This window comes from Nycticebus coucang, chromosome 18 (genome assembly GCF_027406575.1).
Source record: "Nycticebus coucang isolate mNycCou1 chromosome 18, mNycCou1.pri, whole genome shotgun sequence".
NCBI lineage: Eukaryota > Metazoa > Chordata > Mammalia > Primates > Lorisidae > Nycticebus > Nycticebus coucang.
The window spans coordinates 59856722-59873055 of NC_069797.1; the positions used below are offsets into that span (position 1 = coordinate 59856722).

The window sequence follows — 16334 nt, forward strand, 5'->3', positions numbered from 1 at the left end:
AACTTGACTAGGATGCCAGTACTGTAAGATGGGAGTCTGCCAGCTTCCTCATTCACTGCAAATTAATAAACTTCTTTTTCCTTCTCAAACTACCTGTCCTGATGTGGCCTTGGGGGACAAATATCAAATTTCTGGTAACAGAATTGGGTGTTCCAGGGTGGGCTCATTGGAGCCCCAGTGGTATGATACCCTACAACTACTGGGAGAAGCAAGGAGCAGCTCCAGGTGAAAGCCATGGGTCTTGGCCAGGCACTGTGGCTCATGCCTGTCTTTACTAAAAACAGAAAAACTGAGGCAAGAGGATCGCTTGAGCCCAAGAGTTGGAGGTTGCTGTGAACTATGATTACACCAGGGCACTCTACCTAGTGCGACAGCAACAGGTTGAGACTCTGTCCGCACCCCCCTCCAAAAGCCATGGGTCTTCATAGGTAGAAATAACTTCTTTATTTTCTGTTGAGACAGAGTCTCACCCTATGCCCTGAGCAGAGTGCAATGGCATCATAGCTCACTACAACCTCAGACTCAGGCTATGGGCATCCAGCTGCCTGAGTCTCTGGGATTACAGGTGCTTGCTGGGGCACCTGGCTGGGGTTTTCATTTTTTATTTATTTATTTTTTATGAGTCGGGGTCTCACTCTTGCTCAGGCAAGTCTCAAACTCCTGAACTCAAGCAATTCTCCCTTCTCAGCCTCCCACAGTGCTGGGATTACAAGAGTGAGCCACCAGGCCCAGCAAAACTTCTTTCTAAGGTTAGAGACCAAGGGACAGCCCCAGCAGCTCCGGGGAACTCCTATCTCTGTCTCCCTGAAGTAGATGCATAACTCCCTACAACCTTAACTGAGTTGAGAACAAAATGGATTTGGAAAGTGTCTGGATACCAGGCCTTTTGCTGGGTAAATTCCCTGGCATGCATGCTAAGGCCCTGATTCCACAGATATAGGGGGTTTTCAGAACTTTCTGATGGTTTTGTTTTGAGGTACCTTTTTGGGGTGAAGTCAAAAAGTTTGAGTGGAACTAGGGAACCTGGCTTATATTTGAAGCTCATTTGTGTTTCCTAGGAAATGGGGGGACTAGGCCACCATTTGGGGAGGGTTTCCCAGGGAACAGGAGGATTAGGCCAACTACTTTGGAAAGGTTTTGAACCTTCCAACTGTTTGGAATGTTGTTTATCTCCTTTGGATTCCCACTGCCATCTGGGGTGACATTTTTCCCCCCTTAGATTTCTTTTCTTTTTTTTTTTTTTGAGACAGACCCTCAAACTGTTGCCCTGAGTAGAGTGCTGTGGCATCATAGTTCATGGTAACCTCCAACTCTTGGGCTTAAGCCATTCTCTTGCCTCAGCCTCCCAAGTAGTTGGGACTACAGGCGCATGCCAGAATGCTATTTTTTGGTTGCAGTTGTCATTGTTGTTTGGCAGGCCTGGGCTAGATTTGAACCCACCAGGTCTGGTGTATGTGGCTGGCTCCTTAGCCGCTTGAGTTACAGGCGCCGAGCCGTGGATTTCTATTTGTAAACCTCCCAGCCTTGTGGTAGGGCATTTGAGGCGCTGTCTGAATGCCATTTGGGGTGGCATTTGTCTTCTTTGGATTCCCATTTGTTTGACAGGCCCTAGTATTTTTGTGTTGGTCATCGTCTGTGTTCTCTATTTGTTATTTGTGAGTCTTGCTACAACACAAGGAAGCTCCATATCAAAGTCCCTTGGGAAAAACTGGAACTTAACAGCTGTAGCTACAAACCTAAGTGTAAAGAGAACGCCAAGTATGTGCTGGTAGGTGAGAAGTGGCTGTTAAATGAAAATTCCCATTTGATTGATAAGTCATGGCAATTTTAGTGTTGGGAATTCCCTATATGGTTTGTGTTTGATTATTGGCAAATTTTTGTACCACTTATCTAGTGAGTTTTTGTAATATGATGGAGTGTGAGGAGATGTGGTAGTTGATAGTCCTTGGTTTATTCTGAGTTGTAGGTTCTTTTTCCAGGAACTTACTGTTTGGATCCTAAAATTTTTAATTAGGGGCACATTCTTTTTTTTTTTTTTTTTGTAGAGACAGAGTTTTACTTTATTGCCCTCGGTAGAGTGCTGTGGCATCAAACAGCTCACAGCAACCTCCAACTCCTGGGCTTAGGCGATTCTCCTGCCTCAGCCTCCCAAGTAGCTGGGACTACAGGCACCCGCCACAATGCCCGGCTATTTTTTTTTGTTGCAGTTTGGCCGGGGCTGGGTTTGAACCCGCCACCCTGGGCATATGGGGCTGGCGCCCTGCTCACTGAGCCACAGGCGCCGCCCTAGGGGCACATTCTAAAAGGCCTTCTCCATGGCCTCTTCTTCTCAAAATTAATCTCAATTTGGTCTTTCTGTGCTTTTGCAAAAGGAGAAACAGAACTGTCTTGTTTGTAGAGATATAGTGGTGAAACTCTGTGGCGTCCCATCCACAATCAGCAGGCTCTGACCTACTACACCAGTGTTTTTCAACCTTTTTTATCTCACGGCACACTTAAACCTATAGTTAAACTTCTGTGGCACACTTAAATTATGTTGATCAAAAAAGAGTAAAAAAAAAAAAAAGAACATACTTACTGTGCTTTGAACTTTCCAAAATAATTTAATTAATCATCTTTAAAAATTTTCATGACACACCAGATGAAAATCACTGCATTGCACTAAACCCAAGATCATGCCCTAGTTGCTTTTTTTTTTTTGAGACAAAGTCTCATTTTGTCACCCTCCGTACAGTGCTGTGGTGTCATAGCTAACAGCAACCTCAAACTCTTGGGCTCAGGTGATCCCTTTGCTTTTAGCCTTCCTCCAAGTATCTGGGACTATAGACACCCGCTGCAATGCTTTGCTATTTTTACAGACAGGGTCTCACTCTAGGTCAAGTTGGTCTCTAACTCCTGAGCTCAGGCAATCTAACACCTGCAGCCTCCTAGAGTGGATTACAGGCATGAGCCACCGTACCCAGCCTTTAGCTGCTTCTTTCAAAGAAAGAACAATGGGAAACAAATCCTTGAAAAACAAAGACAGACAGGAAGAATAACCTGCTTCAGACACTCCCGTTAGTTTATAGCACCTCTACTTGTAAGTATCTGTATTAAAGGCATGCCAAGATGGCCAATTCTTTCCTTCTTTCTTTTTTTTTTTTTTTGAGACAGAGCCTCAAGCCATAGCCCTGGGTAGAGTGCTATGGCATCACAGCTCACAGCAACCTCAAACTCCTGGGCTTAAGTGATTCTCTTGCCTCAGCCTCCTGAGTAGCTGGATCTACAGGTGCCCAGCTATTTTTTGGTTGTAGTTGTCATTGTTTGGCAGGCCCAGGCTGGATTTGAACCTGCCAGCTCTGGTGTATGTGGCTGGTGCCCTAGCCACTTGAGCTCCAGGTGCCACCCAAGATGGCCAATTCTTATACACAAGTTTTTACTTGTGTAAATTATATCAAGGAAAATTTAGAGCTCAAATGGTCAACCTGCCACATATACTGTTAAAATGCTGAGTCTTAAGCTCTCTGCCTGAGATAAATTCATAGTTTATGATATTGCTTGAGATAATAAATTTATTGTTCATGGCATAAAAAAATGGATATAACTTTACTAAGTCACACATAGTAAGAAGGATTAGATATGCAGCAAAACAAGAGAAGAATACAATTTTTTTTTTTTTGTGACAGAGCCTCAAACTGTCACCCTGGGTAGAGTGCCGTGGCATCATAGCTCACAGCAACCTCCAACTCCTGGGCTCAAGCGATTCTCCTGCCTCCGCCTCCCAAGTAGCTGGGACTACAGGCACCTGCCACAACGCCCGGCTATTTTTTGGTTATAGTTGTCATTGTTGTTTGGTGGGCCCGGGCTGGATTCGAACTCGCCAGCTCAGGTGTATGTGGTTGGCGCCTTAGCCGCTTGAGCCACAGGTGCCGAGCCCAAGAATACAAAATTAAACACTGTATGTTCTCACTCATATGTGGAAGCTAAAAAGAAATTGATTTATAGAAGTAAAAAGTAACAAAGCATATTAGAGGCTGAGAAGGGTAGGGGTAAGTAAAGATTAGTTAAGGATACAAAATTATAGCCAGATAGAAATAAATTCCACTGTTTTATACCACTGTAAGATGATTATGTTAACAATAATACATTATATAGTTTCAAATAGCTAGGAGGAGGATATTGAATGTTTCCAACACAAATAAGTGTTAAATGTTTGAGATGACAGATATACTACCTGACCTCATCACTGTAATTTAATTATAATATGTATTGAAACATCACTATGTACCCTATAAATATGTAGAATTACTGTCAATTTAAAAAATCTTAAGGTTTATAATTCTAAAACCTTTTATTATATCTTAAATTAATAATTAAAAAAAAAGTTTTTTTTTTTTTTTTTTTGAGACAGAGTCTTACTTTGTCACCCCTGGTGGAGTGCTATAGCGTCATAGCTCACAGCAACCTCAAACTCCTGGGTCTGAGTAAACTTCTTGCCTTAGCCTCCCAAGTAGCTGAGAGACTACATGCACCCACCACCACTCCTGGCTAAGGTTTTTTTTGTTTCTTTTTTCTTTTTTTTTGCAGTTTTTGGCTGGAGCTGGGTTTGAACCCACCACCTCTGGCATATGAGGCCGGCGCCCTACTCCTTGAGCCACAGGTGCTGCCCTGTTTTTTTTTTTTTTTAAGCGATGGGGTCTTGCTCTAGCTCAGGCTGATCTCAAACTCATGAGCTTAGGCAATCCACTTGTCTCAGCCTCCCAGAGTGCTAGGATTACAGACGTGAGCCACCACATCTGGCTATAATTTAAAATTTTATGGGCCAGGCCTGGTGGCTCACGCCTGTAATCCTAGCACTCTGGGAAGTCGATGTGGGTGGATTGCTTAAGCTCATGAGTTCAAGATCAGCCTGAGCAAAAGCAAAACCCCCATCTCTACTTAAAAAAAAAAAAAAGAAAGAAAGAAAAACCGAGGCAAAGAGGATTGCTTGAGCCCAAGTTGGAGGCTGCTGTGAGCTATGATGCCATAGTACTCTACCCAGGGCAACAGCTTGAGATTCTGTCTCAAAAAAAAAAAAAATACATTTATGTATAATTATCTGTACAAATCTCTGAAAGAAAATGTTCTTACCATTCAGCTTGTTTTCTTTGCTCTGCTAACTCATGGAGCCGCCGAAGTGCTTTTTCCTGTTTTTTTTCATCCTTTCGGGATCTTGAAGAAACATTTCGAGCAAACTCTCTCTGCTTGAGATCTTTTAATCTCTGGGTTAACAGAAAGAAAGGAATAGAGGGTTGATGATTTAGAGTAACTTGAGGATCTGAAAGCAAAACCTTTAGCGTTTTTACCCTCAACCAATGCTTATAGTACTAGTGTAGAATGTATTATTATATTCTCTTATGGTAATTGGAAACACAATGGCTGATTACTCTATGTATATACACTTGGAGCATGTGCATTTCTAATTAGGACAGCAAACCATTTGCTTTATTAGGCAAAATAAAATGATTTCAAAAGCAACAAGCAAATTTTAGAACACTGGGAGTAAAGAAAAGGGACTATTTAATCACCGCTCTTCCAGGATGCAAAAGTAGACAAACAGAACATGAGATAAACTGTCATAACACAAGCCAAAGAAAACAGAAAGGGGTTAGGATAGTACAGAAAATTACCCAGGTATAAAATCTTAGAAAGCAATGTACAGCTTACATGGGGGCGGGGGGGGGGGGGGAATAGTATTTGAATCAAAGCTAACAAATAGAAAGGATACTTTTCTTTCACCATAAAAAGGTGTTATTATTTCTTTTCAGCATGAACAGAGGTTTTCTGTAACTACTAAACAAAGCCAGGAGAGGTAGGTCTTCTAACGCTAGCATGTTAAGAGCTCGCCAGTCTGACCGCTTTCATCAGGTCAGCCTGTTGAAAGTAGTATGTGTATCTTCATTCCTTCAGGCCCCTAAGAGGAACATCCACAGGATGAGGAGGGAGAACAGAGATAAGTCAAAGATTTTATCACTTAAAATCCAAATAACAGAATGGGTTTTTTATTCTCAGAAGCTACTGTATAATTTTCCTTAAAACAAAAGAAACAACCAAAAAAGAACAGTGCCATGACACACTGGTGACAGAATCCAGACACATCTATCTGCAATGAAGACAGAACTAAAATTATTCTCAACACATTAGGTAATATAAAAAAACAAAACAAAACAAAACATATATGTTAGCCTATACTTTTACAACAGCACTGGGAAAAGGAATTTGACCCAATATAAAGTGGACATTGCTTTGTGGAAAGGCATGATGTTCAACATACAGAGGAGTTTTCTTACCTAATACTTATGAAACGTTGTTTTGATTCTTTTTAAATTGGGGGGTGAGGGTAGAAAGACACACACAAAAAAGGATATACAGCTAAAGACACTAGTAGAAAAACTCACTCTTGTGATCTGGGCTCCCAAATTAGAAGGATTTGCTTTCAATACATCAGCTGAAAATGTCACATCACAAAAGAAAAAAAAGTAAAAAATAAAACAAGAGTAGAAGAGAAAAAAAAAAAATAAAGCAAGCATTACTACACAAGCTCTCTTAGTGAATCTGCAAACTATTATACCGAACAATCAGGGACAAAGCCATCAACTCTAAAAGGGCTAGGGAAAAGGGAAGCATCTGTACAACATATATATGTGCACGCACACACAGACTGACACAGTAATCCCATCAGATAAATGACACTATTTGTATTTCTTCCAGGAAAAAAATGGTTACATAACTCTGGAAAAGACCATTGTGGTCTAAAGGCAGTTAGTCTTGTTTTTATTTACCTTTATTTTAAGGAAGTTCATGTAACCAATAGATGGCAAAACTTTTACTGAGCCTGGCTGCGCACAATTTAGGTCTTTATAAAACCACTTCAAGATGAAGATCAACTATTTTAAGTAAAATATGAATCCCAATTTCCCATTTATTAGGGGAATGGGGTAGAAAGAGCCCATCAGGCCTAAAATATGAATATTTTAGACCACAAACCTAGCGTTTTCTTCCCCAAACACTTAACAGACTTCTTAGCCAAGATTTAAATAGAACATATGTTTTTCTCATACCTGCCATCTTCTCTCTAGCTACCTCATAAGCCTGGAAAATCTCCGCATGCCTAGTTTTTCCTTCCCTCTGACAAATACTTCATGATTTTCAGAAGGCATTTTTCAAACTATAGAACATTGTCCAAAACAGCAATTATTTCATCAAAGTCCAGAGTATCCAGGCTGAGTCAGGCATATCCTTGAAGTTGAAGGAACAAGACCAGGTCCACATCACCCTAAAGACATCCTACCTCAAGTTCCTACAGTTGGAGGTAGAGATGGAAGAAAATGGGATGATGCCAGTAAAGCAAATTCAAATTGCAGGCTCCCTCTGGCAAACCTGTCCTCGTACTCTGTAAGAATTAGCAAACTCCCACCTCACCTTTAGGAACTTTATAGTAAAGTCTGGGATCTCAAAGTAGAATTGGGAACCTTGGAATTATAATCCCAACCTTATAGACAAGGCTCAGCAAACCCTCCCAAACCCAGTATATAGATTTGACATTTCTCTCAGATGAGGAAATTCTGATAATAAAAATAGCTTTTTGGGCGGCACCTGTGGCTCAGTCGGTAGGGTGCCGGCCCCATATACCGAGGGTGGCGGGTTCAAACCCGGCCCCGGCCAAACTGCAACAAAAAAATAGCTGGGTGTTGTGGCGGGCGCCTGTAGTCCCAGTTGCTTGGGAGGCTTAGGCAAGAGAATCGCTTAAGGCCAGGAGTTGGAGGTTGCTGTGAGCTGTGTGATGCCATGGCACTCTACCTAGGGCCATAAAGTGAAACTTGGTCTCAACAAAAACAAACAAACAAACAAATAGTTTTTGTTTTTGAAGAGATGGAGTGGAGTGGGCTATTCATAGGCATGATCCCACTACTGATCAGCATGCAAGCTTTGACCTGCTTTTTTTTTTTTTTTTTGCAGTTCGGCCGGGGCCGGGTTTGAACCCGCCACCCTCGGTATATAGGGCCGGCACCCTACCGACAGCCACAGGTGCCACCCATGACCTGCTTTTTTTCTAACCTGAGCTGGTTAACCACCTCTTGAGGCAATTTTGTAGACCCCTCTCCCAGAGGTCATCATTATTAATGCCTAACTTAGTGTGGACACCTGATCAGCATGGCACATCACAGTCCAGAACTCCTAGACTCAAGTGCTCCCAAGTAGGCAGGACTATCGATGCACAGCTTGAGGCTCTGTCTCATAAAAAAAAAAAAAAAAAAAATCCCATGTTCTATATTTACTCTGCTTTCAAGAGAAAACCTGATTTTGTCTTTGGGTCAAAAGATTTTTTTTTTTTTGAGACAGAGTCTTATTATGTCACCCTCGGTAGAGTGCTGTGAAATCACAGCTCACAGCAACCTCCAACTCTTGGGCTTAAGTGATTCTCTTGCCTCAGCCTCCCAAGTAGCAGGGACTACAGGTGCCTACCACAACACCCGACTATTTTTTGGTTGTAGTTGTAATTGTTGTTTGGCAGGCCTGGGCTGGATTCGAACTCACCAGCTCTAGTGTATGTGGCTGGCAACTTAGTCTCTGAGCTACAGGCGCCGAGCCTAGGGTCAAAAGATTAACCATAGTTTCCCTCCCCGGATAGTAACTCCACTCTAGCGGACCAAGGTTTAGTCTTTCTTTGTAACTAACTCTACAATGCACAAGTTGCTATTTATAGCACAAAAGAGATGCTCAATAAACATTTATCAAACTGCTATCAGTTTTAAAATGAGTTAGGAGAAAGAACACACACAAAATTTTATGCAAACATACACACAAAATTTTACTTGTTATGAACATAGCTAGGAAACACAGTAAAGAAGGGGTGGTTATTTATACCTTGACCTTTATTTCTGGCTACAGATAACCTCATCTTTGAACCTCAACCATTCCTTTTTCTCTTACATGAACAATTCTACATGCCAAACCCACTGCCTCTTTCTTTTTGAGATTTACTTTGCTGCTCTGGGTAGAGTGCCATGGCATCATCAGCTCACTGCATCCCCAAACTCCTGGGCTGAAGCAATCCTCCTGCTTTAGCCTCCATAGTAGCTGAGACAACAGGCACCTACCACAACGCCAGGCTAATTTTTTCCTATTTTTAGTAGAGATGAGTTCTCAGTCTTGCTCAGGCTGGTTTAGGGAATGTTAGGATTACAGGTGTGAGTCACTGTACTCAGCCTTACAGTTTCTTTTCTTCACTGGTTTTTGCCTCCTTCTCACAACAAAACATTAATGTCAATCTATTCTCTCTACTCCCAATAATCATGCTATAGTTGTTGCTTGGCCAAGTCACAGTGATTCATGTCTTGGTGTTGGATGCTTTAGATAAGATCATCCAGGACATAACCATGTGCTGAGGAAGGAAAAAGACCAAAAGAGAATATACAAAGTCTAGCATTAAACCACTTACGGCAGTGGTTCTCAACCTTCCTAATGCCACAGCCCTTTAATACAGTTATGTGGGTCGTGGTTGAGAACTGCTGACTTAGGGAAAGGAGATTATAGATGAATGGCTAGGGTAATCCAAGTTCCTGGACATTAGATGTAATTCTTTCTTTTAGCATATATATATATATTAGTAAGTGATAAATTTTTTTTTCAATAACAGAAAACCAACAGAGAAAAGTAAATACTAATGCCAATTACAGATGCTGAAAAACAGAAAGAAAAAGAAAATACAAATTATTTTTGGTCAAAATAGGACTCCATGACAATACTTAACCATTAATGTCCAATTACTCTGCAGCACAATGAGTGTTAATATAATTAGGTAGATACCAAATTAATTTGCAAAAAAATTACTAGGTAATATTTGCTTTGCTATAATCAGGAATTCAGCAAACAGCTTTAAAAGTATGGCATATTTTTTAATAGCATCAGGTGTGCCTGCTTCAAGTTATTTATATATATAATATATACATGTATACATACATATATGCATTATGTATGTATATATTTTAACCACAACCACCACCATGAAAATTTAAGATGGATAATGAAGTTTTGTTTTTGTTTTTTTTTTTTTTGCAGTTTTTGGCTAGGGCCAGGTTTGAACCCACCACGTCTAGTATATGGGGCTAGCACCCTACTCCTTGAGCCACAGGCGCTGCCCAGGATAATGAGGTTTTAGTAACTTTCAGATATAACTTACATACCCTAAAACTCACTCTTTTAAAGTGTCTGATTTAGGTTTTAGTACATTCTTAGAATCGTGTAACCATTACCATTATCTAATTTTGATCATTTCCATAACCTCCCAAAGGAAACCCTGTACCTATAAATAGTTACTCTCCATTCCCCTCTCCACCTAGCCCCCCAAAAACCAGTAATCAGCTTTCTTTCTCTATGCATTTGTTTATTCTAGACTTTTTATATAAATGACATTTGTGACTGAATTCTTTCATTCTGCATATTATTTAAGGTGCATACAGCATACATGTTGTATTTACCAGTAAGTCATTATTTTATAATGCAAAATAACGATTTCATTATACAGATATACATTTTCTCCATTCATTAGTTGATAGACATTTAGGTTCTTTCCACTTTTTCTCTATTGTGAATAAAGTTTCTATAAGTACTCTTACACAAGTTTGTGTGTGAATATGTGTTTTCATTTCTCTTAGGCATATATACTAGTCATATGGTAAGTCTATGTCTTCCAGAAGGGCTGTACCATCTCGCTATCTCATCAGTAAATATAGAATGGTTCAAGGCCAGGTGGTGGTGGCTCACACCTGTAATCTTAGCACTCTGGGAGGCCGAAGCTGGTGCAATGCCTGGGCTTACAGGTTTGAGACCAGTCTGAGCCAGAGTGAGACCTCATTTCTAAAACTAGCCAGGCATTCTGGTAGGCGCCTATAGTCCCAGCTACTTGAGAGGCTGAGGCAAAAGAATCGCTTGAGCCCAAGAGTCTGAAGTTGCTGTGAGATATGAGGCCACAACACTGTACCAAGGGTGACAAAGTGAGACACTGTCTCCAAAAAAAAAAAAAAAAAAAAATATATATATATACACACATAAAGACAGATAGATATAAAATGGTTCCAATTTCTCTATCCCCTCAAATACTTATTATTCTTTTTTATTTTAGTCATCCCAGAGGGTGCAAAATGGGGTAACATTGTGGTTTTGTAGATAATAAGGGTTTTTGTTTTTTGTTTTAAAGGGACAAAGTCTTGCTCTGTTACTCAGACTGAACAGCAGTAGCCATCACCATTGTTCATTGTAACCTTGAATGCCTGGACGCAGGTGGTCCTCCTGCTTCAGCCTCTTATAGAGCTGGGACTATAGGCATGTGCCACAATCCTTGGCTAACTTTTTTTTTTTTTTTTTTGAGACAGTGTCTCGCTTTGTCACCCTTGGTACAGTGCTGTACCTCATATCTCACAGCAACCTCAGACTTGGAGACAGTCTCTCACTTTGTTACCCTTGGTAGAGTGCAGGTCATCATAGCTCACATCAACCTCAAACTCTTGGGCTCAAGTGATCTTCTTGTCTCAGTCTTCCAAGTAGCTGGGACTACAGGTGCCAACCACACTGCCCCTTTAATTTTTTGAGAAGGGGTCTTGCTGTTTCAGGCTGGTCTCAAATTCTTGAGCTCAGGTAATCTACCTGCCTCAACCTCCCAGAGTGTTAGGATTATAGACATGAGCCACTGAGGTTGGGCTGCTAATTTTTTGTTATATGTCGTAGAGATGAGATCTTGCTATGTCGCTGGGCTACAAGATAATTAGTTTTAAGTATATAGGTTGAGCATCCCTTATGTGAAATACTTGGAACTGGAAGTACTTTGGATTCTAGATTTTCAGATTTTGGAATATTTTTATTATATACTTATGTTTGAGCATCCCAAATCTGAAAATCTAAAATGCTCCAATGAGAATTTCCTTTCAGTGTCATGCTGGTGCTCAAAGTGTTTTGTGTTTTGGAGCATTTCAGATTTGGGACTTTTTGATTTAGGATGCCCAGCATCATATTATATAGCCCTCCAGATCAGACCTGGAGACAAAGATTTACCCTCTGTGTAAAATTTGAAGGAATATAATTCATAAGAATTGCGTGGACCCAAAGTAAATGGAATAGCAGTACTCCAGTTTGGAGCTCTCTTTACAGCATTGTCATTTTCAAACTTACTATTATTTACAGTGCTTTAACCTTTCAGACCACCATAGGACACACAACATAATTCCAGAATCTCTATCATAGTGCATAACTGTGATCAATTTTATTTATTTATTTATCTGAGACAGAGTCTCACTTAGTCACCCTCTAAGTGACTCTTAGCCAGTAGAGTGCCATAGCATCACAGCTCACAGCAACCTCAAACTCTTGGGCTCCAGCAATTCTCTTGCCTCAGCCTCCCAAGTAGCTGGGATTTGGTTAGAGACGAGGTCTTGCTCTGACTCAGGTTTGTCTGGAACTTGTGAGTCAGGCAAGCCACCTGCCTTGGCCTCTAAGAGTGCCAGGGTTATAGGTGTGAGCCACCACACTTGCCGTTATTTATTTATTTTTGAGATAGAGTCTCACTCTGTTTTGGGTATAGAGTGCTGTGCTGTGGTGTCATCGTAGCTCTTAGCAACCTCAAACTCTTAGGCTCAAGCAATTCTCTTGCCTCAGCCTCCCAAGTGGCTGGGACTATAGGCACTTCCCACCATGCCTGGCTAGTTTTTCTATTTTTAGTAGAGACGGGGGTCTCACTCTTACTCAGGCTGGTCTCAAACTCCTGAGCTCAATCTACCTGTCTCGGCCTCCCAGTGTTAAGATTACAGGCATGTGCCACTGCACCTGGCCATCATTGTGATTAATTTTTTAAGTGTGTAAGGGCAGAAAGGTTGAAACTGCAGAACATAAATAAGACAGAATAATTTTTATTTACACATTGAATTGTGTAATGAGATGAAGAACAGCTAGAAATACATAAAGAGAACGTCTGGTAAACTTAGAACATTGGCTCTTGAAGGATCTGTTTAAGTTATCCATACTCACAAAAGCAGATAGCTACCCTAAGAAGTCATAAATTTTTCTTTCTTTCTTTCTTTTTTTTGCAGTTTTTGGCCAGGGCTGAGTTTGAACCCGCCACCTCTGGTATATGGGGTCGGCACCCTACTCCTTTGAGCCACAGGCACCGCCCAGAAGACATAAATTTTTCCAAAGTTAACTGGGTTGTAACTGCTGAATGCAGGAAGTGTACTCCAGACATAAGCAGAGAGGGTAGGTACGTAAGGTTTAACAGGTGAAAAGGCACAAAACAGTTCCAAAGAAAATGGCATCTAAAGCACCACAAAATCTATTATTTTCACATCTGCTAAAGATTACTGAAGAAAACTACAATATGCCGAAACTATGAAATGCATTTCTCTCTTCACACTTCTTTTGCTTCTCAAAACATAATCTCTTTATTTTTATTTATTTTTTTGGAGACAGTCTATTTTGCCCTCAATAGAGTGCTGTGTCATCATAGCTCACAGCAATCTCAAACTATTGGGTCCAGGTGATTCTCTTGCCTCAGCCTCCCAAATAGCTGGGACTACAGGCGCCCGCCACAACATTCAGCTATTTTTTTGTTGCACTTGTCATTGTTGTTTAGCTGGCCTGGGCTGGGTTCGAACCTGCCAACGTCAGTGTATGTGGCTGACACCATAACCACTGTGCTACAGGTGCCGAGCCCATAATCTCTTTAGAAGTAAACTTTGCTGTTTAACATTTATGAAGCTCTGGGATTCATAAATACTTTTTGATTCCTAAACTGATTTTACATCTTTGCCAATAATCACTTTTTAGTTTTCTGAGGATAAACATTCTATAAATATTCAAAACAAAGAGTACATATGGAATATTTTCATGGGTACCTGATCTTGCTGGTTTCACTTCTTAGAAATGTCATTTTCTTTTTTCTTTTGGCCAGGGCTGGGTTTGTACCCGCCACCTCCGGCATATGGGGCTGGCGCCCTACTCCGTTGAGCCACAGGTGCTGCCCCATTTTCTTTCTTTTGTTTTTTCAGTCCTTGAATTATCTTTTTTTTACTTTGCCTTTTTAATTTTCTTCTATGTTTTTTCTCTATTGAATGTCAATGCAGAACAGGAATTCACTTTGCATTTTTCAAATCTGCAATGGCTTGGCAGAAATCTAATTGATTTTGATGTGCTTATTGTCACATGTGATTATTATTAACACATGATGCCATGTGTTAGCAAGCATATAGAGCAGTGGTTCTCAACCTTCCTAATGCTGCAACCCTTTAATACAGTTCCTGTGGGTCATGACCCATAGGATGAGAATCGCTAATATAGAGGATCAAATGCTGTAAAATATCTTGAGAGGCAAAAATCCAATTAGTAAACAGCAAACATTCAGTAGATAGTGAACATTCAAGTGGAAAGTGACCACTTTAAAATTCAATGAACGGTGATGCCCATAGCTTAGCGGGTAGGGCACCAGCCACATACACTAAGGCTGGCGGGTTTGAACCCAGCCCGGGCCAGCTAAAAAACGACAACTGCAACAACAACAACAACAAAAAAATAACAGGAGTTGTGGGGGGCGCCTGTAGTCCCAGCTACTTGGGACACTGAGGCAAGAGAATCGCTTGAGCCCAACAGTTTGAGGTTACTGTGAGCTGTGCCGCCACAGACTCTACCCAGGGTGATAGCTTGAGACTCTGTCTCAAAAAAAATAAATAACATAAAATTCAATGAAGTCTTGTGAAGTTGAAAAATGATTTATTCCTTCCACCAAAGAAATTTTCAGAAAATACTTCAATCCAGAAATCTGTTTCATTTTTGAGTAATGAGAAAAACTCTCAATTCTTTGTTCCTTGGTAATTAATATACATTACTGAGTACTGAAACAGTCAACTAAAATTAAGTAATGCTGTCAAAATGCAGTTGCAATAGTTTAGTCAGTTAACTAAATCATGGTTTTGGGGTTTTCTAGGAGACAGAATCTCACTGTTGCTCTGGGTAGAGTGCTGTGGCATTAACCTAGCTCACAGCAAGCTCAAACTTGGGCTCAAGCAATCCTTTCTTCAGCCTTCTGAGTAGCTAGGATTTCTGGCACTCAACACCACACCTAGTTTTTCTGTTTTTAGTAGAGACAGCATCTCTCTCTCACTCTTGCTTAAGATGGTCTCGAACTCTTGAGCTCAAGCAATCCTCAGCCTCCCAGAGCACTACGATTATTTATAGGCGTGAGCCATTACTCCTGGCCAAAACATGTATTAATAGAGTCTATTCTGTACAATTTAGAATAGTCACTGTGGCTGCTGCAGGCTTCATCTGTTTTATTCCAGCTATTTAGAGCTTAGGAAACTACTACTTTTATTCATAGCTGAAACTGACCTTGGTATTAAAGAAAACGTCAGTCTTTTCAGAAAATTTAAAGAGTATAGGGAGGCTGAAAGTGTTCTTTCCTTTGACACAGATACTGATTCCTTCTGTAAGTTAAAGGAATTCATGAAGTTGCTTTACACTTCCAAATTTTGATAATTGGATCAGACTACCAGAGACTGAAATTGCAAGGAGGTTGGTCCCAACACTAATAGCAAGAAGGCAGTTTTTCAATGTGCTACTTCCCCAGTATCAGTCAGAATCCATGGGAACCTTTGAGGAAAGGAAGTAAAGGTACAGGCCTGAGTTACAAACTAAAATGTTTAGAGGCATTCATTCAGCAGGTATCATAATAAGGCATTCAGATTGGTGTGAGAAAAGATAACATAGAAACCACAGCTAACTGGAGAATAAGCAAAGACATAGAATTACTCATGTTGAAATGTAGGCCCAATGTCGTCAGATACTTCAATTTTTCAAGACAAGCCAAAGCTTAAGTTATGTAATCTAAATTTTTTTTTTTGTCGCCCTCAGTACAGTGCCGTGGTGTCACAGCTCACAGCAACCTCCAGCTCTTGGGCTAAGGTGATTCTCTTGTCTTAGCCTCCCGAGTACCTGGGACTACGGGCGCCTGCCACAACGCCTGGCTATTTTTGTTGCAGTTGCCACTGCTGTTTTAGCTGGCTGGGTCAGGGTTCAAACCCGTCATGCTCGGTATATGGGGCCGGCGACCTACCCACTGAGCCACAGGCACCGCTCGTAAAATCTAATTTTTAGTAACTGAGAACCAATTAAAATTAATGCAGGAAAAACTAACACCATGAAGGCCAGACAAAATACATGTGTGAGACAATTTTCAATCTCTTGCTTAAAAGGACCCTTACTGGCACAAATAGAAAAGATTAGAAGAATCCTCAATAGGTAACAAGGTACCAAGAAAGCAGCCAAAAAAGGGG

The 16334-nt window shown here is 40.8% G+C and overlaps 1 protein-coding gene across 5 annotated transcripts in view; it reads right to left on the reverse strand.

The window, feature by feature from the left end:
- Positions 1-16334, reverse strand: part of GPATCH8 (G-patch domain containing 8) — a 103127-nt gene that overhangs the window by 11063 nt on the left and 75730 nt on the right. For all 5 annotated transcript variants that reach the window (XM_053570291.1, XM_053570292.1, XM_053570293.1 and 2 more), the window contains one exon: positions 5110-5240. In XM_053570291.1, the coding sequence (XP_053426266.1) occupies positions 5110-5240 (131 nt within the window). The remainder of the gene's footprint in view (positions 1-5109; positions 5241-16334) is intronic.